Source organism: Mustela nigripes, chromosome 14 (assembly GCF_022355385.1).
Source record: "Mustela nigripes isolate SB6536 chromosome 14, MUSNIG.SB6536, whole genome shotgun sequence".
NCBI lineage: Eukaryota > Metazoa > Chordata > Mammalia > Carnivora > Mustelidae > Mustela > Mustela nigripes.
Window position 1 is genome coordinate 102,748,909 of NC_081570.1, and position 25,471 is coordinate 102,774,379.

A 25,471-nucleotide genomic window follows, 5' to 3' on the forward strand; every position below is an offset into this window, starting at 1 on the left:
GAAGTGGGCGGGCTCAGCAGCTCGTTCCCTTCTGCCCCGTGCCCCCTTATCTCTGGCAACCCCCCTCCAAGCCAGCCCTGTTTCCCACCAAAGGAAGCCAGCTGCTTTTCTACAAAACGGGGCAGCTGAGGAAGCTTTTTAAAAGACCTGGTATCCTTCCTCCCCCCCCCACCCCCCTCCCCAGCTCAATTCCCACTGCCATGGACCCTTGCTACTTCATAAGAGGGTGCTGGAATAAGCAGTGGCCTAACCCAAGGGAGACAAAGCAATCTCTAGCAGAAGAATTCCCTGCTAGGTATCAAAATGCATTTTTTTTTTTTTGGCTGGAGGAGTCAAGAGCATGCTACATTAACCTGTGCTTGGTGTGTATTTGCCCAGAGACACTGGCAAGGCCTGGGCAAGGAGCTGCAGCCGCCCTTGAGGGCATTTCTGGCCGGGTCTACAGGTGGCGTCTTTAGAACAGGGAAGGAAGCTGGGCGCAGAGGCCGTGTGTCCCCACCTTTGTTCTCCTGTGCTTCTTGGAGAATGGAATGGGATGGGGACGGGGTGTGTGAGGTGAGCACTCAGTGGTGGGGGCAGGTGGGGGTCACGGAGAGTGGGGCCCTCAGAGCCTGGGGCTCTGGCGGTCTCCTCAGCATGTCAGCTGGTGCCTGTTTTGAGCCCTGGTTTTCCCAAGCAATGCAGTGAGGGACTGCCTCCTTCTCTAACTTTTGGGTTGTGTTGTATGGGCTTAGTACCAGCTGCAACATCTAGAAACTGATGGAAAAACTTAAGAAATGAGTAAAGATACAACAGCACAGAAATCTAGTAATGATAATAATGGCCACAAGGGAACGTGACAGGCAAAGTTATCTGGATTGTTTTCCCAGTTCCAGAGGGCAAGATTTTGGGGCTAGGCTTTCTTCGCATCCCCTCTTCCACAGAGGACCCCTGTGCCACCATTAGCCCTGAGAAAGGCAGAAAAGACTGCGAAGGACGGCCCCTCACTCCCCAAGGCTGCTGCTTCTGGGGACTATGGTGTCCAATCCAATTCATTTCCATCTAAGAGTGGGCTTTTTAAAAGTAGGATCCATGAGCACAAACTCTGCTACTGTAGATCTTCCAGGAACCGTGGTCTGTAGAAATTAAAGAGACAAAAAAAAAGGACATTCAGTGTGAGCCTCATCCCAGGCATCCCTCCGGCCGTGCTCCCAGTACCTGTGTCTTGTCTGAGGTAAGACTATGCTGAGGGATCTCCTGTCTGCATCATGAGGTCTGGGAGGCTCTGCTGCCAGCCCAGCTCCATGCCTGGATGCCTGAGCCACCTGCGTCCAACGTCACAGGAGCCAGGGGAGAGGGGCAGGGACCCTGTGATACATTCCGCCTAATGGAAGAGAGGGTTGGATAGGCTGGACAGTGAAGAGACACCGCCACAGAGTGGCACACTGACAGAAAACCTTTCATTCGTTTAAGATTTCATTGTTGTGAGGTCCTTGCTTGTGTGAGCCATCAGCACGAGATAAGGACCAGAGTCCCAGCTTTCCTCCTCAGAGGTACAATGCTTGAGGACCATGAGAGGGAGGGAGCCTGATTTAGAAACTTGCCCTTGAAAATCCCAAATTTCTCTCTCTCTCCTTCTGATGACTGAACTACCCATTGACACATCTAATTGCCCCCTCTTTGCCATTGACTTGCCCTTAAGAATCCTATTACAAGCCAGCAGGCACACAAATGACTTAGGGGCGGTGTCCTGGATACTGAGCTTGGAATCCGACCACATCTGCAGCCCTGGCAGGTCAGGCCCCTTGTCCACCCTGCTGAGCACTTAACATCACATTAGAGGAGGCCACGTGGGGCCGAGTCCGGCCTACCCCGTGGTCTTCTTGCTTTGTCTGGGTATCTCCTTTTCCCCATGGACTTCCTCCTCCTCCCCAGCTCCATATCCCACCCTCAGCAAACCTTCTACCCTTTACCTATCCAGAGAAGGGAAACAATAAACACACACACATATAAAGGAAGTATTTGGGGACTGTATTTGTTAAGATTTACAGGTTGTTGAAGAAATGGCTTCTCACGCCTCCATTCTGCTTGTTTTAGCAACTTAGAAGATAAACTGAAGGTAGATGTCTGGGTCCATGAACTATATGATTCTAACCCTTGCCCCCACTTTTTTTTTTTTTTTTTAAGATTTTATCTATTTATTTGACACACAGAGAGAGAGAGAGAGCACAAACAGAGGAGTGGCTGAGGGAGAAGGAGAAGCAGTCACCCTGCCCGAACAAGGAACCCGACACGGGACTTGATTCCGGGATTCCAAGATCATGACCTGAGCTGACAGCAGACGCTTAAACCACTGAGCCACCCAGACACCCCCAAGACTCTCCTTCTAAACACTTGATTCTCCTTTAACAAGTATCCCAACAAGTCTCCCATCTCCTCTTCAGGCAGTCCTCTTGCAAGAAACCACCCGCAAAACCCCTTCACTGATTTTCCAAACCTCACTGTTTTTACCCAGGTGAGGCTTCTGGCCCCAACAGAATCCCCAACACTGCATTTCTTCGTGAATATGTAGGAACCTTTTCTAAAATCATTCATCTTTGTTCCTACCTTACCCCTTTGGAGGAATGGGTTCTGTAGGTTTCCCTAATAGATGCCAATTTGGTTTCTATAACATTTCTAGGGGAGCTTCCTATCCTGAGCAGATCAGGTAAACAAGTTGACTTTTCCCTGCATTCCAGAGTTTAAAATGTGCCCCTCCCCCAGCTTTTGTCTTTCCAGGGCAAAGAGCCCCACGGTTCTGGGTGGTCCTCATGGTACAAACTCCCCACCCCCAATCATTTCCGAGCTATAGAACTTGTCTGGCCTGGTTACACTATTGGAACTGAATCTGTTTCCCAGAGGACAAACTTGATATCACTAACCCTACAGAATGTCACTTACCACCTTTAGACTGGTCGCCGGGCATACTTGCGACGATACAGCTCATCTACCCGCTCCAGGTACCACGTGCCGGGGAAAAGACTGCTTGTGTCGCCAGGTGGTGAGAAATTCACTGTGGCATGAGGAGGAGCAATATTTACTAAGAGGTACGTAACTTATTTGTGGAGCATAACAAATAGCATGGAGGACATGGGGAGATAGAGAAGAGAAGGGAGTTGGGGGAAATTGGAAGGGGGGGGGTGAACCATGAGAGACTATGGACTCTGAAAAACAATCTGAGGGTTTTGAAGGGGCGGGAGGTGGGAGGTCGGGGTACCAGGTGGTGGGTATTAGAGAGGGCACAGTTTGCATGGAGCACTGGGTGTGGTACAAAAATAATGAATACTGTTATGCTGAAAATAAATAAAAAATAAATTTAAAAAATTTGCAAAATAAAAAAAAAATAAAAATAAAAAGTATCCAGTTGTAATAAAAAAAAAAAGAGGTATGTGAGGCTGGGAAGAGGAAAGAGTGCCAGGGATGCCTTCACCGTGAAGCTCTCCTGGCTGTGAGGCTGGCCACCTGCCCTAGCCCCAGCAGAGCACTGGACCAGCCCAAGAACCAGAGGCAGTCATCTTGGATCTAGTACATAAGCCTCAGTTATGAGAAATTTTACCGTAGGAGTATGACGTGTTCCTACATTAAACGTGACCTTCCTCTCCTGAAATCCTCACCACGCTCTCTTGCTGGGGATACCTGCCTTGAGGTATGTATACCTCAGAGCTTCCTGTCTTCTAATAGACACTTCCTTCTTAGCCCTAAGTTCCCTGGCTCTGATTCACTGTCATATTTCTGTTCTTTGTTCAACATAGTTCATCTCAGAAGTCCTATTTTTACTTTAATTGTTTTTCCTCTTTGACCTAAGATGTCCCTGTTCCAGAGAAGATGGATGACTACTAGGCCTAGGTTTTCTGGAACATTCCCAGATCCACGTACTCTATCTCCCTTTCAGATCCCATTGCAAGCCACGTGTCCAAAGTCTTGCTTAAGAAAATATGTTTTGTTTTGGTATTAAAACCACCATCTGGTCTCTCCAGTCATAACTTTTATTTTGTCTCCTTTTCCTTTGTTGCTTTTCTGGGCAATATTTTTTTCAAAGATTTTATGTATTTATTCAAGAGAGAGAGAGAGCACAAGCAGGGGAGAGGCAGAGGGAGAAGTAGGCTCCCCACTGAGCAGGGAGCGTGATGTGGGGCTTGATCCCAGGACTCTGGGATCATGACCTGAGCCAAAGGCAGATGCTTAACTGACTGAGCCACCCAGGTGCCCCACTGGGCAATATTTTGCTTTTATGTTCGGTAGGGAAAGGGGGGCAGGTGCGCAGAGACAGTAATATCTGTCGATAATAGAACTTTTTTATGTACATGAATTCATTTAATCTGTGTGGCAGTCTTGCAAAGTTGGTATGATTTTAGAAATAAGACAACTGAGAAAACATCAATGATTTCCCCAAGAGCTACTGGGGATCACAGGTTGGTTTAGATTTGAATATCCAGCTTCAAAGTCCGGTCTACTTCAGCGGTTGCATAGAGAGCAGTTTTAAAGACCATCTGCCAGAAGTCCTTGGGACTGCATTTTCCAGGATCCTGTTTTGAGTGGTTAGCTACAATCTATACTGGGAAGCCACATGCTACTGCCCACCTCTTCTCCACTCTGCCTCCTGCTTTCCTACCCAATTCTTGCCCCTTTGGGCCTAACAGATTCTCTCCCAATCATATTGTCTAGATATCTTCGCTCTGGACCACTGTAGTCCAGACTTCTGATGAATCCCCGGCTCTCTGCCATCAGCATGGAATCTTAGAAAATTTCCATCTCCTCTCTTCTCATCCTTTTCTTACCCTTATGGTAGAATTGTTCTCTTTGGTCCATTATTTCTGTGAATTCCTGAGGAGACATACGCTTCCGGGAGGCGAGGCGTTTTGGAAGGTCTGACATACTAGACACCAACTTCTCCAGGGGGGATCCTGGGAAACAAAGGCAAAATCATTATATCTGCGTCACTGTCATCGTCACTGCTGCCAATCACGAGTATGATAGAGAGCCAGGTGCTGTGGAGGCTCCAACCCTGGAGGGCAGTGTTGTGTGTGGCTTGGAATGTCGAGAAATGATAGAGGTCATCAAACATAATGTTACTGAAACCTACTGGCAGACACACTCTTTTAGTTAAGGAATGTCCCGCAGGGTGTTTAGGTGCATACCCGCAATTACATCTCACAGAAAATAATCAACATATATTTACTGAAAATTTCAAATCCATAAAGTTCCCTTGAACTAATTGCAACCAAACCGCCATTAATTACTTCCTGCCTGAACTGTTTGCTGGAACAATCTGACTGGTTTCCCACTTCCGCCTTCATTTCTCTTCAATCTAGTTCCAAGTAGTAGCCCACCAAATGCTTCAACTCCATAAATGAGACAAACTTACTCCATTGCTTAAATCCCTTCTGGGAGTTCCTCTGTTCTTAATCACAACATAATTCTGCCCATATGGGAGCCTCAGTAGTGAGGAGGAAGAGAGTGGTTTCTTTGACCAGATGAATCACACCAGAAGGGCCTAATAAAAAGACAGGACTCACCTGGAGAAGCATCCTTGGACACTCGAAATGAAAAAAAACTTGCTGCCAAGCCAGAGCCATAAGAAAAGGCCCCAATCCTAGAGCCAGCCAGGTCTTGGGCAGAGTATCTGCAGGGAAAGAAAGCAAAATCCAAGAAGCACGCTGGCATAATTCTGCCCTTCAAATAAGCTACCAACCTAACATTCCAATCTCGTCAACCTCTTGCAAGTAGAAATGGGCTCCAGGCACCCTGCACAAAGAGGGGCTTTTGGAAGACCCTGGGGATAGACCCAGAGAGAAGAAAACTTATCAGGAGGAGAGTGGCTAAAATCCAAGATACAGAAGACCCATTGAGCACAACACAATTGGGAGCTTCTTGTCACCTATGGGGACAAGATGAATTCAGTGAACTCTGGTGTTTGGAGGTCAGACCACTTCAAGGCTTCCATGTTTTCTGGTAATGTTTCAGCAATATCCTCATCGGTAATCGTTTGATTGAGTTCATATATATCTATCTTCTATGTTATGTGCAGGTACTATAGTACAAGTATTTCCTATAAACCCCAGAAAATAGAGTATCAATAGAAATAACAACCAGTATCTGAGCACTTGCTGAGCTCTAGTGTTTTAATTCCTTTACCCACTGAGCGCTCATCAAAATTCTAGGAGGGACGTGCATATGCTTTATAGATGGGGAAAATGAAGCACATAGGGATGAAGTGTTTTTCCAAGATCAAAGCTAATAAGTGGTATTGAAACCCCAGCTGTGGGTTCTAAAGCTAGACTCTCTTAACCACTGTGCTTTACTAAGGCCAGAGATTTCAAATGGATGAGATAAAACTATGCACTGAAGTTCTGTTACATGCTTGCTGCATCCAAGCACACCTTAAACATTCCTTGACATCATACATTGTCACTTTGGAGACCATTACTTAATCCTGATAGTAGAGCTGTCTACACATGTCCCTTTGAAAGAAGTTTCTTTCATTATCTTTCCTTCCTTAAGAATTTCTGAACCGGAAGAGGAACCAAATTTGGTTGAGCCCTCTGACCTTGACCATCGGGTGAGGGGCAGTACTCACTGGGACAGAAGAGAGGCCAGACACCCATACAGGGATGAGGTGTACGTATTCCCATTGTGCGTGGAGAGGTAAAGAGAGGCCTTGGTCTTCTTGTTGAACATGTCCAGGGAGGCCTTTTGAAGTGCCTTATCCATGTCCTTGTTGGTGTAGGTTTCTTCCAGCGCTAGCCCCCTGGGAGGCAAGCAGAGGCATGGGCCAGGTGAGAGACCTCAGAAGGGGAGGGAGGCAGCAAGGGGAAAAGTCAGAGCTCCTGCAGAGACTTCTAGGCACATGTTTGTTTTGTTTTGGTATGTTTGTTTGTTTTTTACAGAATATTTGGAAATACAGACCAGCACAAAAAACAAAAACAAAACAAAAAACCAATGTCACTAATAGCTGTACCATTCAGAGAGAGCCCTTAGGTCAGTTGTTCTTGTGGAATCTATCCCTGCCCTCAGAGGTTAACTAGAAAATAAAATCATGCTATATATTCCATCCAACATGCTTCCCTAACTAATTTTCTTTATGACATTAAATCAACTTCTCTAGCAATATTTTTAAAGGCTGCAGAATGAGTCATGATATGATGTGCCCTAATTGAACCAATCTCCCCATCCTGTCCTCACCAGTTAAAACTCTGCCTCTTCCCTCTTACACATGGAGTTGCTGAACCAAAAAGTGTGCACGTCTTTAAGGCCTTTGCTTTGTGTTTTCCTACTTCTTCCCAAAGCCCTTGTGTCAATTCACACATCTACTGTTGTCCATTTTCCTAGAGCCTCCTCCTTTTTAAAGATCTGACTATTCAGATCTTTAAAAAGGCTATGTGAGGGGTGCCTGGGTGGCTCAGTGGGTTAAGCCTCTGCCTTTGGCTCAGGTCATGATCCCAGGGTCCTGGGATCGAGCCCCACATCAGGCTCTCTGCTCAGCAGGGAGCCTGCTTCCTCCTCTCTCTCTGCCTGCCTCTCTGCCTACTTGTGATCTCTGCCTGTCAAATAAATAAATAAATAATATTAAAAAAAAATAAAAAGGCTATGTAAGAAAAATGGTAGCTTCTTTAAATTTTTTACTAATGGGCAAGCACATTTGCAAATGGGATAATGTGCATTTCTTCTTTGAGGAAATTTCTGGGGCATATCTTCTGCTCATTTTCCTATTAGGGTCTCGGTTATGGATGAGACTTCCATGTGTTAAAGATGTTAAGCTATTATCTTTGGCATATATTAGAATTTTCTTTCACGGGGCAGGTCTCGTAATAGTGTTTATGCTCACTTTGATGTTTCAGGTAGTGGCAGGCTTCGTAGTAATTAGTAATAGGGGCAGATGTTGGTAGAATACTCCAAAACTTGAACTAAACAGCTACCATACCAAAAGGGAATATTTTCTTCCCATTGGGAACTGTGTATTGAAGATTCTCCTATTCTAAATGTCTTGGAGTAATTTCTCAATAAACAGTATTCTTCTAAGAGGGGGAGCTGGACTAACTCTGTTTCATAGATCCGGGAAAATAAGGCAACAGGCAAGACATTAATTCAACAATGGTCATTGAGAATGAGACTTGATGCTCCCAAGCTGCCATCCTGTACTGTGATTATTTACTTCTAGGTATTTCTGTCTATACAGACTGGAATATTATGGAGTCATATTTACTATGGTATCCCTAGAGTTAGGTATGAAGCCTGGCATATAGTTGATGTTCATAAAATGTTTGCTGACTAAATGTTTTAGCTATACTCCCTTTCCCCTTTTTCTTATTCTCTGAAGCTTCTGATAGCCAGCCACTTGATCTAGAGGTGCTGGTAAATTCCCTGTGTTCCCTGAGATAAAAGATGGGGGAACCCCATGTAGACCATAACCCAATAAGTCATGTATGAACTTGGTGTCCTTTCTATTGTGTTGGAAGATTGTTCTTTTCTCACCCCCATGGTTGGCTGGTGGTACAGACTCAAGGAGTAAGGAAATCTCATCCTTCCTCAGCCCTCAAGAACCTCCAGGGTTCCCCGAAGAGGACCCACCTGAAGGCCTCAAGCCCCTTATAGAGGCTGGTCTGCGTGTCGCTGCTGGCTGACAAGAAGTCATTGAACATCAGGCGAGCCAGGGATTTCTGGACCATCTTGCAGAAGGGCGTGTGAAAGATCATGAACTGTAAGTCATCAAGAGTGAAAGGCCGATTGATGCCAGCTGGAAGAGGAAGTGTGAAAACAAGGATGTGCCATGGCCAATGAGCCACTTAGACCTACACTCCAAGACCGAAGTGTTCCAAGGGACATGAGGTGTCCCAGGGAACCAGCTCCTACCTTCAGCAAACACATGTAAGTTGTTCATTCACTTAAGCACTCTACTTATGAAGAAAGACGGGAAACAAACAAGCATTTTCTTCCTGTCTACTATTGCCAACCTTTATGACAGATAATTCCTCCAAATCAAGCTAGTGTTGTGTTACTTTCTCTGTTTTTCAGAAGAGGAAACAGAGTCTCTAAAATGTGAAGCTAGGTCATGTGTCCAAGTTTACTCAGCTTGAAAATGGCTGGCTTTGGATTTAGGTTCTGATGTTTCTGACTCTATAGACACCCCAGACCGTCTCTTAGAGCTGAGGGCCAAAGCAGCATCAATCAAATTCTACATAAGGTTAGGGAGCAAAATGAGAATGCTGAAAGAATACAGAGCTGGTGAGAGCAGTTAGCCAAGAGCAAGTTTACAGTGGATGGAAAGTAGGGAAGTCCAAGTCCACTGCCTACCTGTAGGGGCCAGCCGTGGTGGCTGGCAGCCCTCTCAGAGCAGTGGAAAGGGGCAAGAAGTGGCTCCTCAGGCCACTCCCTAAAGCATCCATGCTCTGACACTTCCACACATGCCTTTTTCCACTGAAAACTGCCTGTCACAGATGCACTTCTGGTCATAATAAGAACTCTTTGATTTTTTTAGAGTGCTCTGAACTTTTAAAATAAAGTTTATTTCCTTTCTGATTATGCAAGCAGCCCATATTTTCTTAGCGGGAGAACTCAGAAACTAAAGGTGAAAATAAAATTAACTTGTAACATTATCATCCAAAGAAAAATCAGCAACACTTTACTATACTGAAAATACAGATAAGATTTCTCAACAACGGCCAGGCTTTAAAAGGCAGCAAACTACAAATGGTGAGTTAAATCACTCCTGACTTCAACAGAAACAAATCTTAGCCCCAGTAGGATATGGTTACACTGACTCACCACAGTACCTCCCCAGGTGGCTCACAGTCACTGGTTTCCTACTGATGGCTTTGGTCCTAGCTTGTTTAATCTCTTGCATGCAGCTCAAGTAAGAGGCAGCTTCATACTTGAATTGGAAGCTTCTAGATGGACTTTTTTTTTTAGCATAGACCCATGAAAGGGTATAAGAGGAAGGGGACATGAAGCCATGCTCTTGAGATCATTTTTGAAGGACAGAAGAAACCTTGTCTTAAGCTTTTAGGACCAACTCTTTGTCCCCTAGTAATAGAGTCCCCATGTTCTGACCTCTGAGCCCCATACCTTGTTTCCACTGGTTCTGGATTTTTTGACGGTATAACGTGTAACATCTGTCCAAGGCCCGTAGGTAGCACTGGATGGAGAGCTTCCCATCCACTATCGGGTACTCTGAAGACGCATCTGGTTTGTAGAAGTCGTAAACGTTCTCCATGTGGGTTCCTCTAAGCCCTGGCAAGGCACACAGGGGGATTCAGGACTGTATGATGTAGCCCCCATGGAACAGAGAGGATAGGGAGACATCTACTAACATTTCCCTGGCTTTTCTCTGCCTGAGCCCACTCAACATCCCGCCCACATTCAAAGGGAATCGAATAGATGGTTGCTCTTATATAAATGAGATCTATTATTTCCCTTTCCATACCTTTAAGGCTTTAACAAAATCTGGAATAGATGCCAAAGTCTCAAAGGAGAACCTTTCTCTTTATACCCAATTATCTTCTTTCATCTTCAATTGCCAGTCTAGCACCTTAAAGGTCCTGGTCTGCGGCAACAATGTTACTCATTCTATGCATCATGATTCCAATATGTGATGGTGAAGAAGAGGAAATCTTGACGATCCTTCTGTTCCCTTCCTCCCTGCCCATGGCTCTCTAGTCCAGCCTTCTGAAGGCATGTGATGTCATCCTCAAATCCACACTTCAGTCCTATGTAGGGGGTATGCCAACTTGGGATTGGGAACTATGCATTAGCTGTTCACAGTCTCTTGGTACCACATTTCCACAGTTTACTACAGACCTCTCTCAAGAGCCAGAGGGGCCTTGGGTCCAACCAGCATGGCCACAGCTCCAGCCCCACCTGTGGGGCGAGCGTTACCACTGGGATAGACAGCAATGTCTCCGCAGACCACCATTGCATAGCGACCTGTAATGAGAGAACAAGAAGTAATTATCTCTACCTGAGATCACGACCAAAATCTCGAGTAGACAGAGTGCTTCCTGTGAGTCAGGCACAATTTTAAGTACTGAAGATAGAACAGTGAACAAAAAAAAAAATCCTTTCACTCATGATCAGCCTATATATCAGGCACAGTTATTCTCTCTTTATCAACAAAAAAATGGAGGCCCAAAGATTTTAAGTAACTTGGCCCAAGTCACCCAGCTAATAGATGGTATGGTTAGGATTCAGAGTCAGGATTCCAAATTCACTGAAACCCAAGAATCTTCTTTTAAGTACTGTAACAACTTCAACTCCGACAAAAAGTATTGTTTTATATATATATATAGAGAGAGAGAGAGAGAGAGAATGAGAATGAGTTTGGAAACTATAGAAAAGTATTTAGAAGCTGTTAAAGAAAAGATTAGTAAATTTGACAATCTAAAAATTCAACTTTTTACAGAAACAAACTCGGACAAACTGGGGAAGTATTTAGAATACTTACAACCAACAAAAAGCTATTTTCCTTCATTTATAAAAATCTCATAAAAATCCCCAAAGTATGTAATGGGAAAATGGTCAATGAACATCCAAAAATACTGAAGCATTTTTATAATGAAAACAGGGCAAATCCTTATTTTTCCATATTAAATTGACAAAGATTAGAAAACTTAACAATACTTATTGTAGGGATATACTTTAGTACAACATCTCGAGGAACAATTTGGCACAGTCTTTTTTTAAAAGGATTTTTATTTATTTATTTGAGAAAGAGAGCGAGAGCGAGCTCGAGCATAAGCAATTGGGGAGGGATAGAGGGAGAAGTAGATTCCCTGCTGAGCAGGGGTTCCCAACCTGGGGCTCCATCCCAGGGAACTGGGATCATGACCTGAGTCAAAGGCAGACACAACCAACTGAGCCATGCAGGTGCCCCAATTTGGCACATTCTATCAAGCTTTTATATCAACATATCTGGCAATTCCTTTTCTAGGAATCTATTCTTACAACACATTCTCACAAGCATGTAATGCTATTATGCAATGTTTATTAAAACATTTTTTAATAATTGCAAAAAATATACAGAACCTAAATATCCATCAGCATGGAACTAATTAAATAAAGTTTGGCATATTCATCAAAAGATATTGTAAGGCTTTTAAAAGATGAGATAGAATTTATACATATTGGTATGGGATGACCTCTAAGACATCATGGAGGTGAGGAAAAATATGTACAATGTTAAAAACCCAAACTGAATAGTTATATATGTGTATACTTGCAAGAACAAAGAAAAATTCTGGAAGAATACATAGAAACCATTAATGTGAAATTCTGGAAAGTGCTTTACACTCATTTGTGTATATGTATTTATTTCAACTATGCATTTCATTTACTTCCACTAAAAAAAAAAAAGACAAGAAAAATGAAGTCTTCTGGACAATTTGAGGCTGTGCCACTTTTTCCTTTCCTCAAAACCTACTGTCTCTATGGGGTGATTTGGAACTTCCTGGTGAGTCCCAAAACTGCCTTTGCTCATCCGAGAAACCCCAGCTGGATGGTTGGTCAGATCAAAGCAGACATCCCATCTACACTGGCTTTGCTTGGTCTTGGTGGTTGCCATTAGCTTCAAGCTTAAATATGCTTTTTGTTTTGGTACAGACTAATGATTCACATCTCAATAGTTTATTTTTTCCTCCCTCTAAACAAGACATCCTGTTAAAGAAGGAATACCCTGCCTCTCAGCAGAATCTACTCATTGGAAATGACATAATTAAAGCTGATGATGTTCCCAAACAAGGTTCTGATTTTTGGTTAAAGGCTGGTGACTATCTCTTGCCCTTCATTTCTACTTCCCAACTAATTGCGTGGTTGGAAATATTGGTGGTGATGGCAGTAGGGGTTACCAAGCAGGAAAAGTGCTCTAAGAACAGATTTAATGATGTAGAGACTAGAACATTCCAAATCAATGGAACTGTTGATGGTGAGGCTATTCAAGGCATTCCAAAACAATACTGAATGAATTGGAGCATGTGGGTGGCTCAGTTGGTTGAGCATCTGACATGTGATCTCAGCTCAGGTCTCTGTCTCAGGTTCCTGAATTCTGGCCCTCACTGGGCTCCACACTGTGTGTGGAGCCTCCTTTAAAAAAATACTAAATAGGTGTGTGGAATTACACTGCACAGCAAACTGTCCAACATTTCTTGGCTTCTCTTTGAAATAAAGAATATTGAATTAGATAATCTCCAAGGTTCCTGCCAACATTAAGAGTTTATAATTAATGTTAATTATGGCTTCTACAGTTTTAAATTCCAGTTTCCACTTAGCATACAAAGTGCCTTGACTGCCCAGATAATCTCTGTGGATCTCTTGTACAGTCCTTTTACCAGCCTTGCAAGGGAGGTTGCCTAATAAAACTATGAGGCTTGAAGTGGTTAAGGGACTTGTCAGCAGTTATCAACAGAGCTAGATTTTGAACTCTCAACTTATACTGTTTCTGTTGGATCTTTCTTGCTATCACAACAGGGGGTTCTTCCTCCAGTATAACATCCAGAGAAGATGTAAGAAACAAGGTAATGTTAATATGTTAAGCAAAAACCATGGGGTGCCCAGGTGGCTCAGTGGGTTAAGTGTCTGACTCTTGATTTCAGCTCAGGTCATGATTTCAGAATCGTGGGATCATGCATCAGGCTGCACGCTCAGCACAGAGTCTGCTTATCCCTTGCCCTCTACTCCTCTGCCCTTAAAATTAAATAAATTAATAAAATCTTTTTATAAATATGTTAAGCAAAAAGCAATTTCCTAGCAAGTAGCCGAGGGAGTAAGAGAATATATACTCTGTATAATAGTCTATCCTGTGATTCTTTTTTTTTTTTTTTAATTCTGTGATTCTTTGGGTCTCCTCCTACCAGCATGTTTTCCCCTTAATACCTAAACTTGTTTAACTCTCTCTCAGAGGCTTAGGAGAGCCTTATGAGAAATAGGAATATATTGGATTTGGTTTGGCATCTCACTCCTGCCAAACACTGTTTAAGATATCAGATCCCCCATTTTCTCATGTGTAAATCAGGCATAACACCCACTTCCTAGGCTGTTGGAAGGACTAAATGAACTATGTGCCCATGCTACCTAGTTAACAGTATACAGTTACACAAGTCTAAGTGGTAATCATCATTATGGTTGTTGATGACAATAACAGCTGTGTGAGTAAGTTGTCCTTCCCTCCCTGATGAGACCACTGGGGAAATGGAGAAACAAAACTGAGGATTCAGCCTCTAACCCAGTTCCTTTCTTACATAAGGTCTCGGGAAGCACCTACCATCCCAGGAGCTGGACTCTATCCAGTTGGCAGCATTGAAAAGGGAGGCAGTGCCACCGTAGCAGGCATTGGTGGTATCTATGCCCTCAATGTCAGTGTTTCCCGAGTCCTGGAAGAGCTCCATGAGCACTGTTTTGACAGCCTTGGACTTGTCAATGATGGTCTCAGTGCCCACTTCCAGCCGTCCCACAGAGTCCCATGGGAGCTGTGTGCGCTCCATCAGCCGCTGCACCACCGTCAGGCACAGGGAGTTGATGTCCTCCTGGACTGAGCAGAAGCCCATATGGGTTTGGCCCAAGCCCACCGTGTACCTCCCTGCTTCCACATTGTTAAACTTCTCCAGGTCTGTTTGGTCCACATACTGGGCTGGGAAATAGACCTCCAGAGCAAGGATGCCCACATCCTTTGGCCAAGTATCTGTTTTGGCCAAGGGGACAGCAGGGATGGTTGAAAACCTGTAATGGAGATAACAATCAAAATCCTATTAATGGTGTCCAGCCAGTCTCTTCAAAATACAATACAGCAATCATCTCTTTCATTTCTTGTCTATTTTGAAGCTATATTATCAGATGAATGCAAATGTGAGGTGGTTATCTTTCTGTTAAATTAGCACTTTTAACCTTATTAAATGTCCCTTTTTAATTCATTTTTGTGATATTCCTGTCACAAAATCTACTTCTCCTGATATTAAGAAAGCTGCCTTAGTTATTATTATTATTATTATTATTATTGTTATTATTATTATTACTGTTTGCATGGTGTATCTTTTGTTGTCCTTTTATACTTTTAACCTCTCAGGTCTTTATATTTAACACACATCTCTCCTAAACAGCACATAGTTAGAGTCTTTTTTTGTTTGTTTTTTTAACAAGCCTTGTTACAGTATTGGTGCTTTAATTGGAGTAACTGGTCCAATTATATTTATTGTAATGACTAATATAGATGGGATTAAATCTACTGTCTCACTCTTTATTTCCATTTGTCTCACACGCCCTTTGTTTATTTCTTCTTTCCTGCATTCTTTTGGATTAAACAAGTATTTATTATTCCATTTTCTCTCCTTTTTTTCTTTTAGTAATGATCTCAGAGATTACAATATGCATGCTTGGTTTATTGTAATCTAATTTACATTAACACTTCTGTTTTTTGAACAGTGAAAAACCATACTTTAACTTCCTTTATCCCTTCCGTCCCTTTGAGCTATTGTTGTTATGTGGTTTACTTCTACACATGTTATAAACCTCATAGGACATAACTTGAAAAATCTCATTCAGTTTTAAAGTGCTCCTTTCAAAAAAGAAAATGCCCTTCTCATCACTCCTTTTCTCCTTGTTTCTTCTTACTACACAAGAACACACCTATTGTTTTTTCTACTTTTTAAGGAAGCTTCCTGCTTGATTCCATCCTCTCTGCCTTTTCTGATTGGGCCTCCGAATATTTATGGAGCACATCCAACGCAGTGTTGGGTTCCAGAAGCACAGTAGAGAAGAAGGCATCCTTTGTGGCCACCAAGAGAGCACAGTCTAAGGGAACAGGCAGATATTCAACAGCTAAATACATGGTATAACAAACAAAGGCTGTGCGAATACAGAGGACAGAGAAAAATTCTACATGGGAGCAGAGAGAAAATGGGGGAGGGGTCAGTGGAAGAGGGAAAAGATAATCCGTTTCTTTCCTGGACCTACGCACCTCTCTCCTAATACCTGACTCCTAATATCTTGGTGAAATTCTGGAGTTTCTCCATCCAGCTTTAAGTACAGAAATCACCAGGTCCACCTCCAACTGTTCCTACATGAAAATACCTGAAATCTGGTTACTTTACTAATACTCTTCATTTTGCAGATGGTGAAAAAAATCAAGGCAAGCATTGGTGAAGTGTTGTGCTCAGAGTACCTTCATGGTTACTCATGTGTTAGAAATAGCCTGTCCTTTCACCACCTTGGGTGCCACCAAAGCACTCGTGAGTGCCACCAGAGTCCTTTGACTCATACCTAGCTATAGAATGCCTAACCATTGTGAGTGAGAGGATGGCTCCACAGGCCTACGCATTTAGCTCTATGACACAGGAACTGTAGCTCAGATTGAGTGTGTCTGTCAATCACCCTGAGGATTCTGGACTTCTGGTAAATCCCAGTTCTCCCATCAGAAAGGTCACTGAGACAAAGTGTATCACAAGATCATAAGACAATGAGGCAAAGTATAAATGTTCACCCATATCTGATAAGAGAGGTTTGGAATTTAGTTATCTGCCCTATTTATTTGGTGTTCCCCAGATAATTGGAGTTTGTACTCTCAAATATTTGTGGAGAATCTTACCCAGTATGTTGGAGCTAATGGTTAGCCAGCAGAGGTCCTGCACTTGGCTGACTCTCCCCTCAGCCTCATTATCATTCTGTCTTCTCGTTCTCAATTCTGCATTCTCATTCTCTCTCCCTTCCTCTCTTTCCAGTTAGAATTCTAAGCTTTCAAGGAGAGGCTCCAAGAATCAGTCACCTGTTAACTTTTGAAACTGTCTTAATAGGGGGCTATTTCTGGAAAAGGATTCTAGAGCCTTGAAGAAGAGTTAGCATGTAGAGGCTTCCAGAAAGATCAGACCACTGGAGTTAAGAGTGCTCTTCTTATCTGTATATTTTCTCTAGGAAACTTTATTTAATCTAGTATCGGTATTGTTCTGAGGTTGCTTGGTTTAAGAATATGCATTAAGCTTTTCTTTCTTTATTCCAATTCTCCTTCTGTTTCAAAATTCACCATTACATGCCAGGCACCGTGCGAGTGAGAGGCTGCCGAGGTGGAGAGAGTTGACAAAGAAAAGAGGAGGTCAATGATCTGAGGACTTCCTTGACCAGTGGGAGTAATAAAAGGGCACATACATGCATACCCCAGCTGGGACTCAGAATGTGATAAGGACCTCGAGAGGAATATAGGCAAAATCACACCGGAGTTTGGAGGAAGCAGAGATTTCCTGTGGTTGGTAGGCTCAGAAAAATCTTCATGGAAGAGGCTACATTTGAGACGGACTTTGATGGGTGAGCGGAACTTCTGCTGGTAAAGAACTGGAGCGGGGTTGGAGGAGGTGGTAGTCACAGTGGGAGATGACTGAGCAAGTAAGGTAGAGTGGAGAGTGAAGGTGATTCGGGACACAGCACATGTGAAAAGCAGGTGGGGACCGCCAAGCGGATGGCACCACTCTTCGTTAACCTGCAGGGAAGCATCGTTAACCATGTGATGGGAGCAGTTCTTGGGTTGGATTGAGAGCTGAGGCAGGTTGCAGAAGAGGAGACCGATATACAGAGAAAGAGAGACTCATAGGAAAGATCCTTAATACTCTTTCAGACCACAGAAAACAGGATGAGCTGTGGGTACACTGGAAAAGGGTAAAATGTCAGCCAAGGATGCCTGAAGGAGGGGCAGGTTGGATGAGTTCTGAGGTTTGTCTTGCTGGGCAGCAGCCCACTGTTACTTACTGAAACAAGCAAACCCATGTCAATCCTTTCCTCTCAGATGCAAGAACAGGTCAAATGCTGAGCTAGGACATTCGGCCTGTCTAAAGAGGGTGAAGGAGGGTATGAACAATGGCAGAGAGTGAGGAAGAAAATAAGAAGGCTAAGGAGCGTCATCCCCTACTCCACACATTCATGAAGCTAGGTCTGGATCCCAGGCAAGGGAAGACACTGAGTCAAAGTCATTTTTCTAAGCCGTCATAGAGTGCAGTGTGGAAGTGGGAGAAATGGCTAGTCTCAGGGTACAGTGCATGGTTCGGAGATTGAAGGCCCTAGCTATAGCTATTACCATCGGTGTTGGGAGGCTCCAAGCACATGGGCCAAGCTGAGGAGTGCTTACAAATACAAGGCATGAAAACAAACAAACAAACAAAACAAAACAAATACAAGGCATGCGTGTGTGCTTCTGTGCACAACACATTGCACACAGACATACACTCTTATATTAACACCCCATTCCCCCTTTCACAAAATCAGAGGGCAGAGGAACAGGCTTCTGATCCCCAGCCCGTTTGGAATCTTGCTGCAATGATGTGAAGCAGCTGGTTTGACCAACACTGCCATTGGCACAGAGCGCTATGGGTCTTGGCAGGAGCTGGAGGTAAAGGGGTTACGGTGGTGGAAAGAAGAATGCCGGGGGCCCTGGAACCGATATTTCCACTGTTTCATGCCGCTGGGCAGTGAAAGATGTCACCATCTATGAACAGCAGGTATCAGAGATTTGGGATCCTGGAATTCTAGCTGAGAGAGACCTACCATCTGTTTAGAGAGGAGGTAACTGAAAACCTAACAGGTTAACTTGATCATGTAAGGCTGTGTACAAGCCTCGCCAACATTTCACTGGGATTCTAATGAGCTTTTCTTTCTTTTTTTTTTTTTTTTTAAAGATTTTATTTATTTATTTGACAGAGAGAGATCACAGTAGGAGAGAGGAAGGGAAGAGATCACAGAGAGAGGAAGGGAAGCAGGCCCCCTGCCGAGCAGAGAGCCCGATATGGGACTCGATCCCAGGACCCTGAGATCATGACCCGAGCCGAAGGCAGCGGCTTAACCCACTGAGCCACCCAGGCGCCCTAATGAGCTTTTCTTTATGGCAGGATTTCTATCTACCTATCTTTTACTGGTTCTATGACACTTCTCAAAGTGTGGCCTGCACAGTCCCTGTGAACATGACTCACCTTTGGTGGGCTGTGGGAAGGTGGCTAGCAGGTGAGATGAAGACGTCCTGCATTGCTGTCTTCACTTGCAAGACCCGCTTCACTGAAGTCAACAGCCGCTGCATTTCCAAAGGAACGAGCACAAAGCCAACAGTTCACAGCCCTTGGGAGAGTTGCCCAGCTGGGCCCCATTGGGCTTTATAGAGCTCTGAGACTCCTGCCTCTGGAAGCCCCGCCCCTGCTTATCGAGGCTCAGATGACTTCTAAAACTGGGCCAAAGTTCTCACTCAGAACATGGGCAAGTGGAAGGAAAATATCATCCCTCCAACTTGTACACAGCTGCCCTGATCCTAGGCACGTGAGGGAATGGATGGCTCTGATTCCTTTCTCAGGCTCTTGTGGTAGCTTTTCCTACGGCCAACCAGCTTGGATGGCTATGATCTTCCTTGTTGTCACACATCCTGGGGTAACCCCATTTGGCCTGTCTTGGACCCTAGCTCCTCATCGGGGTTACTATTGCTTGCTGTTCCAGAATGCTCTCTGTGGGGTTGCCTGTTATTATGTTAACACATTATGCATACTTTGGAACATCTTTCAAAACTGAAAGGATGAATCTTTTAATAGCAGTCTTTTATGTAGTTAGGAGTAGACATTGACACACAGGCAAAGGCACGCAGGTAGAGGGATGTGGCGCACACCGTACCTCTCCTCTCTTTATTGCCACTCTTATGTATAGCTGTACACAACCTCCTAGTGAGCTGTACAGGAGTCGCAAAGGGGTAACAAGGGCTCTCCTGAGGAGGAAAGGTCCACTTTACAGATGAGGCCAGTGATATGTAGTCAGACGACATGACTTTCCCAAAGACCTAAGGGACTGTCTTTTGACTCCAGATTCTGGTCTTTCCACTCTGCTCTTCTACTTCTTTGTGAAAAGTTTCCTGCCATCTGATCTGCTAGTGAATTGCTCCCTCCACCCCTCTCTCACAGTACTAGTCTTCCTCTGTCTTATATGAGTGCCATGCATTTACTCATTGGTTCACTCAGTGAAACTCCCCGTCTAATGTGACTCTTTGGAAGGCATGGAGAAGAACAAGATGGTTCTTGCTTTAGGGGAATCAGAGGTGACTTCATTTTCCTGCACACAGAGACCTTTTATGTTCCCCCAGAAATCCAAGTCTCCTGGGTCTTCTCACGTGTTTAGGTTCTTGTTTCCATACACCTTGGTGCATTACTGCTCTAACCCAATCTCCCAGCTCTCTCTGGCACCCATGCTCTACCACCGAGCCTTTTGCAAAGTTCTGTCATCAATTTTAAGTTCTTTATTTCCAATTCCTTTTCTGAAAATGACATTTGTTTCTTGCTCTGTCTCAACCTACAGCTTTCAAATCGTGGTTGGGCTCTTTGCCTGCCCCACAAAATCTACCCCCTGGATATAAGACATAAGATAAGACATAAGAACTCAGTATACGGCACATATAAGACATTGATACTGCTAGAGAATTTTTCCTCTTCTTCTCTCAAAAGCCCAACTCTCTCCAAGCCCTTGCCATCACTCTGAGCCACCCAATGCCCTTCATTCTTGAGGTCAGCTGACAGTCTTGCTCTCCTCCCCTTGTTCATGAGGATGTGAATCACTGCCTTCCACTCCACATCAATTCTCTCAACATTCGTGAAGATGTTAATCTCCGTATAGGTAATTCATCTACTCTAGCCTTTCGCTTAAGTTCCCACTTCCACGTTCTTGTCCTCCACATGACTTTAGCCTCCCACTCTAAACCCATACTCTTGACCTTACCAGTACAGTGTCTATACCACCTTCTAAATTTTAATTTCTTACAGTTAAATATCTAGTAACCCCTATCTTTCCTACTCATTTAAAAGAACCCCACCTTTTTCTCCCACTGGGACCACCAGTGGCTCCTCTACTTTTTTGCCATTTATCATAGCTCTAAATGATTTCTTTTCTATCTTTATGCAGCTCAGATTACCCATAGTGCATCATCATAAAGAGTCTCTTACACACACCTTGCCATGTACTCTCTCTGCCAGACTGGCCAAGCAAGCCATCAACTTTGGTGAAAGAGTTTGGTCTACTCTGTGCCTATATCTGAACAGCTAAGCATGACTGAAGAAAAACACAGTACTGTACTGACTTGTTAGTTTTCAATTTATTACCACACATTTCAAATGGACTCCCAGCATAGCCCGACAATCCTACTACATTTTCCTAGTCCATTGGCTCTTTCAGTCCCAACAAAGCCAATCATATTTTCTCTTCTCATAATTGCTCATTCTTAGCTGCTTACTTTGACTACTGTTTCACTAAGAATACAGAAATAATCAGAAGGGAACTACCTGTCTTTCATTAGCAAATTTAGGAAAGTGCCTGCATTTATACCCCACACTCTGCCTTTCCACTTCTTATCTAGAGGGACAGTCCTTGTTAGGTTTAAGGCCAAGGTTACTACCTGTGCACTGATTGTATCACCTCTGGTTTACATGAAGACTGTCGTCCTGCAGTTATCCCCTCTCTTCCTGCTGATCAATTTCCCTTTTTTTTTTTTAAAGATTTTATTTATTTATTTGACAGAGACCACAAGCAGGCAGAGGCAGGCAGAGAGAGAGGAGGAAGCAGGCTCCCTGCCAAGCAGAGAGCCCGATGTGGGGCTCGATCCCAAGACCCCGGGATCACGACCCGAGCCGAAAGCAGAGGCTTTAACCCACTGAGCCACCCAGGTGCCCCTCAATTTCCCTTTTAACTAGGTTGTTCTTATAAGTATATAATCCCGTTTTTAAAAACTCCTTCTTGATCCTAAATGTCTTACTGAGTGAACCGCCAAATCTATGCTCTGCACTATAGCAAAAGCCATTAAAAATATTGTCTGTTTTCAGTGTTTTACATACTTACCCCTCATTCTTTTTTTCCCCTTCTTCTTCTTTTTGCTAGGACCAACTTGACTTGATGCCTGAGACTCAGGTGCTACTGGAAATTGGGGGACCAGAACTCCCACAGCATGTGTAACCTGGTGCTCTCTGTGGAAATGCCTCAGTGAGTCTTGGGGATAGGATTGATGCTTATATGACCAGCAGTTGGCCAGAGACAATCGCTCAGCTACTAGCTCCCTCAGTGTGTGTTATAGGATCACAGGTCCAGCAGCAGGGGCACATGGAAACTATGGGTCTCATTGATGATGGTGAAAGTGACTTCCACATATGAATGGAAGCTCTCCTACCCCTTCTTCTTCCAGTAGCCCTTGGTGTCAAAGGACAGCTTGTAGATCCTGCCTTCATTGGGCCTGGTGCCAGGGGACTTGGGCAGTGACCACCCAAGTTGGAGTAGTTTTTCCTCAGCTCTGTCCACTACTGCCCATGGTCCACAAACCTAGACAGGTAGAGGTGGAGGCCCTGGGCTTGGAGCCCTGAGGCAGTGTCCAGCATGTGCATGGTTAGTGGGCTGCTTACTAGCTCCATGCCTTTGCCCTGAGCCTTGAGAGAGAGAGACAGGAATGAGTGCATGGGCCCCAGCCTTGTGTCCACATTGGCTTGGAGACAGCAGTCTTAGATTAAACAGCCCTGGAGTACAGAGTCCCCAAGTGCGCCTGGACCCTGGAGGTGGTGTTGATGGGAGGGTCTTATTCTAAATTTAATCAATCCATTTAGGCTTTTGTCCCCAGAATCCCACTGAAGATCCTTTTGTCAAGGTCATTAATGACTTTGTCATTGCCAAATCCAATGGTTGGTCGAAACTTTCAGCTTACTAGACCTCTCAGGAGTGTATGGCAAGGCTTCTCACTCCATCTTTCCTGAAATACCCTATTCATTTGCCTTATAGGACCTGACATTCCCATGTTTTTCACCATACCACCTACCACTCCTCCCTGCTGCTTTTTCTCTGAATGTTGGAGTGCTCCAGATGGTTCCCATACACTCCTCATGTCACTGAGAAAATAGATGGAACTAATAAGAACATTAGGCTCAGAGACCAATATGCAAATATTCACACAGGATTATGGACACATAATAAACCATTCTGATAACATGGAAGACCAAAACCAGTCAATCTAGAATAAACTTCATTGGCGATATACAACAAACCAGGCACTGTGATAAGCACTGGGAATACCAGTGGAAAGATCAAACTTACTCCTTTCTGTTTTTGAAGTCAGCATGTACTAAGTGGGGTTATGGACATTGGGGAGGGTATGTGCTGTGGTGAGTGCTGTGAAATGTGTAAACCTGGCAATTCACAGACCTGTACCCTTGGGCCTAATAATACATTATATGTTTATAAAAAAATAAATAAATTTTTAAAAATTGCCATGTGTCAGGTACTGTGCTAAGTACTTTTGTGCACTATTTCATTTAATCTTCACAACTGAGACTGATAATATTATAGCACCCATTATACAGATGAGGAAACTGAGATCTAGAAGAAATACATAACCATCTGTGGTTTTAGACCTAGGAAATGGCCGAAATGGGCTTTGAATCTAAGCTATTTGGACCTACACAGAATCTGAGCCAGTCTTCAAACCAGTTTTGACCTGAAAAAGTACTTTTGTGTGGTTCAAACTAATATTAAGTTGTTCCTTTGGAATAAGGGAAACTTGTAAGTCCAGGAAGTACTGGGAATACAATTATGTAAAGTATAAATTGGAGGACAAGGGAACAAAACACCACCAGGTCATAGCTTTCCACTGTGAAGGGAATTTAGTGGACTTAATCAAGTAATTGTACTTAAGTACAATCAAGTAACTGGCTTTTTCTATTAGTTGCCCCAAGTTTTGAAGGAAATAGATGACAAAATCTAGCTGTTTTATTTAAAGAATTTACTCTCAAACACTTAAATGAAGTGTCCCATTCTGATACTTCCTAACTGAAAAGACACTTCTATTTTTGCTTTGAGATTTTCAGTTCCTGGGCTGCAGCTTTCAGCTGAGTGTTGATTAATCAAAAATGAGTGTCATGAGCTAGGTGAGCATTAAGAATCAGAGAAATTGATTATCATAGATTAAAAAAAGTTTAGCTATCCAGGGGAAAGTCTTACAAAAACAAAGTTTGCTTTTTACGTAATTCTACCAAGAGTGCTGGTTTAGGAGAGCAAATTATAAACAACGTTCCCAGGTAAATCTACCCTTCTAGCCATATCATCTCTTGTCTACCTTAGAAACTCACAATTCTCAACAAATGTGCGGAAAATGCATTTACCCTAGGTTCCAGTGACTGATAAATTCAAGTGGAGATTTGCACTTTATATCTCAACCTAAAGGAAGGATGCTTCCAGGATTTTAGGCAAATTATTTCTATGGACAGCCCAGGGCTAGAGAAATGTCTTTATGTTTTGGGAAATTAACCATGTTTATTTCTTAGTAACAGTAATACAATACAAGCATACCTGGTGCTTTATCTGTTTTGAAGCGCTTTCCCATGCAATCTATACTCACAACAGTTCTATAAAGTCGATTAGGTCATGGGGGCTTAGAGAGACGAAGTGCCCTGGTTGGTGGGTATATGATTAGTTTGTGGTAATAGCTAGGAGTAGAAATCAGTGCTCAGTTACACTTCTAGAGCTCTCTCATTGCATCTGCTTGTGGATTCTGCTATGGAAGAGGAGGAGCCAATACTGCTTGTGATTGTGTTACTGGTTAGCCAATCTCTCACTTGCCAGGGCTTGCCTTTTATGATTGCAGAGAGTGACATTCAGACCTTTGATTCCAAAGCTTCTGAGTCTCAAGTTTCATGAAGGAGGAGCACTGAAGCTTGAAGTTAGTCTGTATAGATTCCTATCTAATTAGGTGAGAGGTCTGGAGAAAAATAGGGGAAAGGGCATGGAGTCTGATGAGATTTCCCAGAAAAAACGAGTGTTGGTTTTGTTGTTTCTGGAGTTTTACCCTTCCAGGTGTTACCTTGCATTTGTCGTATCACCAAGGGAAGAAACCTAGCAAGAGGATGTGTAGCCGCAAGTGGGGAAGATTCAATGTCTGCGTGAGTGAGACACAGTGTAGTGATGGCACAGTTGCCTATGATTCTCAGTGAGCCAGACCCCAGCATCGTCTGTCATCACTTCTTTGGGTTTATTGTCAAACCTCTATCTTCACAGATACTTTAGCAGTTATGTTCCCACAGTCATTTTGTGTCAGTGACAAATAATATGTCACAAAATAACCTATCAATATAAGAAATCTTTTCTTTTTCTGAGCTCTCAGAATTTTGACAATTATCAAGTATTTGTCTTAATTAGCCCATTTTATGTTTTCATAGTGTTTTGTGTTGAAACTTTTTCTACTCGGCAACATGGCAAACTGTCATAGATCAACCCAGAAAGCACTAGCAAAGTGAGTAAAAGCATGAACCTCAAGAACAGTTTCATAAAAAGCTGTGAGCAAACCCTGAGGAGTCTGAAGAATGCCAGATGGGTGTTGGAGATGGGGGCTAGGAGTGGAGGCACTGATGGGGGGTAGCGATGGAGGCAGGGATGAGTTTGGGAGCAGACTGAAGCCTGGGGTGGAATATGGCTGGAGGCGGCAGTAGGAAGAGGTACATCACAA

General features: G+C 43.6%; 1 protein-coding gene and 1 long non-coding RNA gene across 2 annotated transcripts; one reads left to right on the forward strand and one right to left on the reverse strand.

The window, feature by feature from the left end:
* Positions 1–803: 803 nt before the first annotated feature.
* Positions 804–19,106, reverse strand: HMGCS2 (3-hydroxy-3-methylglutaryl-CoA synthase 2). Its single transcript, XM_059375896.1, has 10 exons — positions 18,945–19,106; positions 14,267–14,721; positions 10,813–10,938; positions 10,081–10,245; positions 8,587–8,752; positions 6,596–6,766; positions 5,535–5,641; positions 4,797–4,922; positions 2,920–3,031; positions 804–1,115 (listed from the first exon to the last, which is right to left on the reverse strand). Exons 1-9 carry the CDS (start codon positions 19,046–19,048, stop codon positions 2,925–2,927), a joined length of 1,527 nt encoding a protein of 508 aa, XP_059231879.1. The 5' UTR covers positions 19,049–19,106; the 3' UTR covers positions 804–1,115; positions 2,920–2,924.
* On the forward strand, positions 17,151–23,180 carry LOC132001384 (uncharacterized). Its single transcript, XR_009399607.1, has 3 exons — positions 17,151–17,292; positions 21,871–21,972; positions 22,756–23,180. It is a non-coding gene; the product is annotated as an uncharacterized LOC132001384 (long non-coding RNA).
* Positions 23,181–25,471: the final 2,291 nt, after the last annotated feature.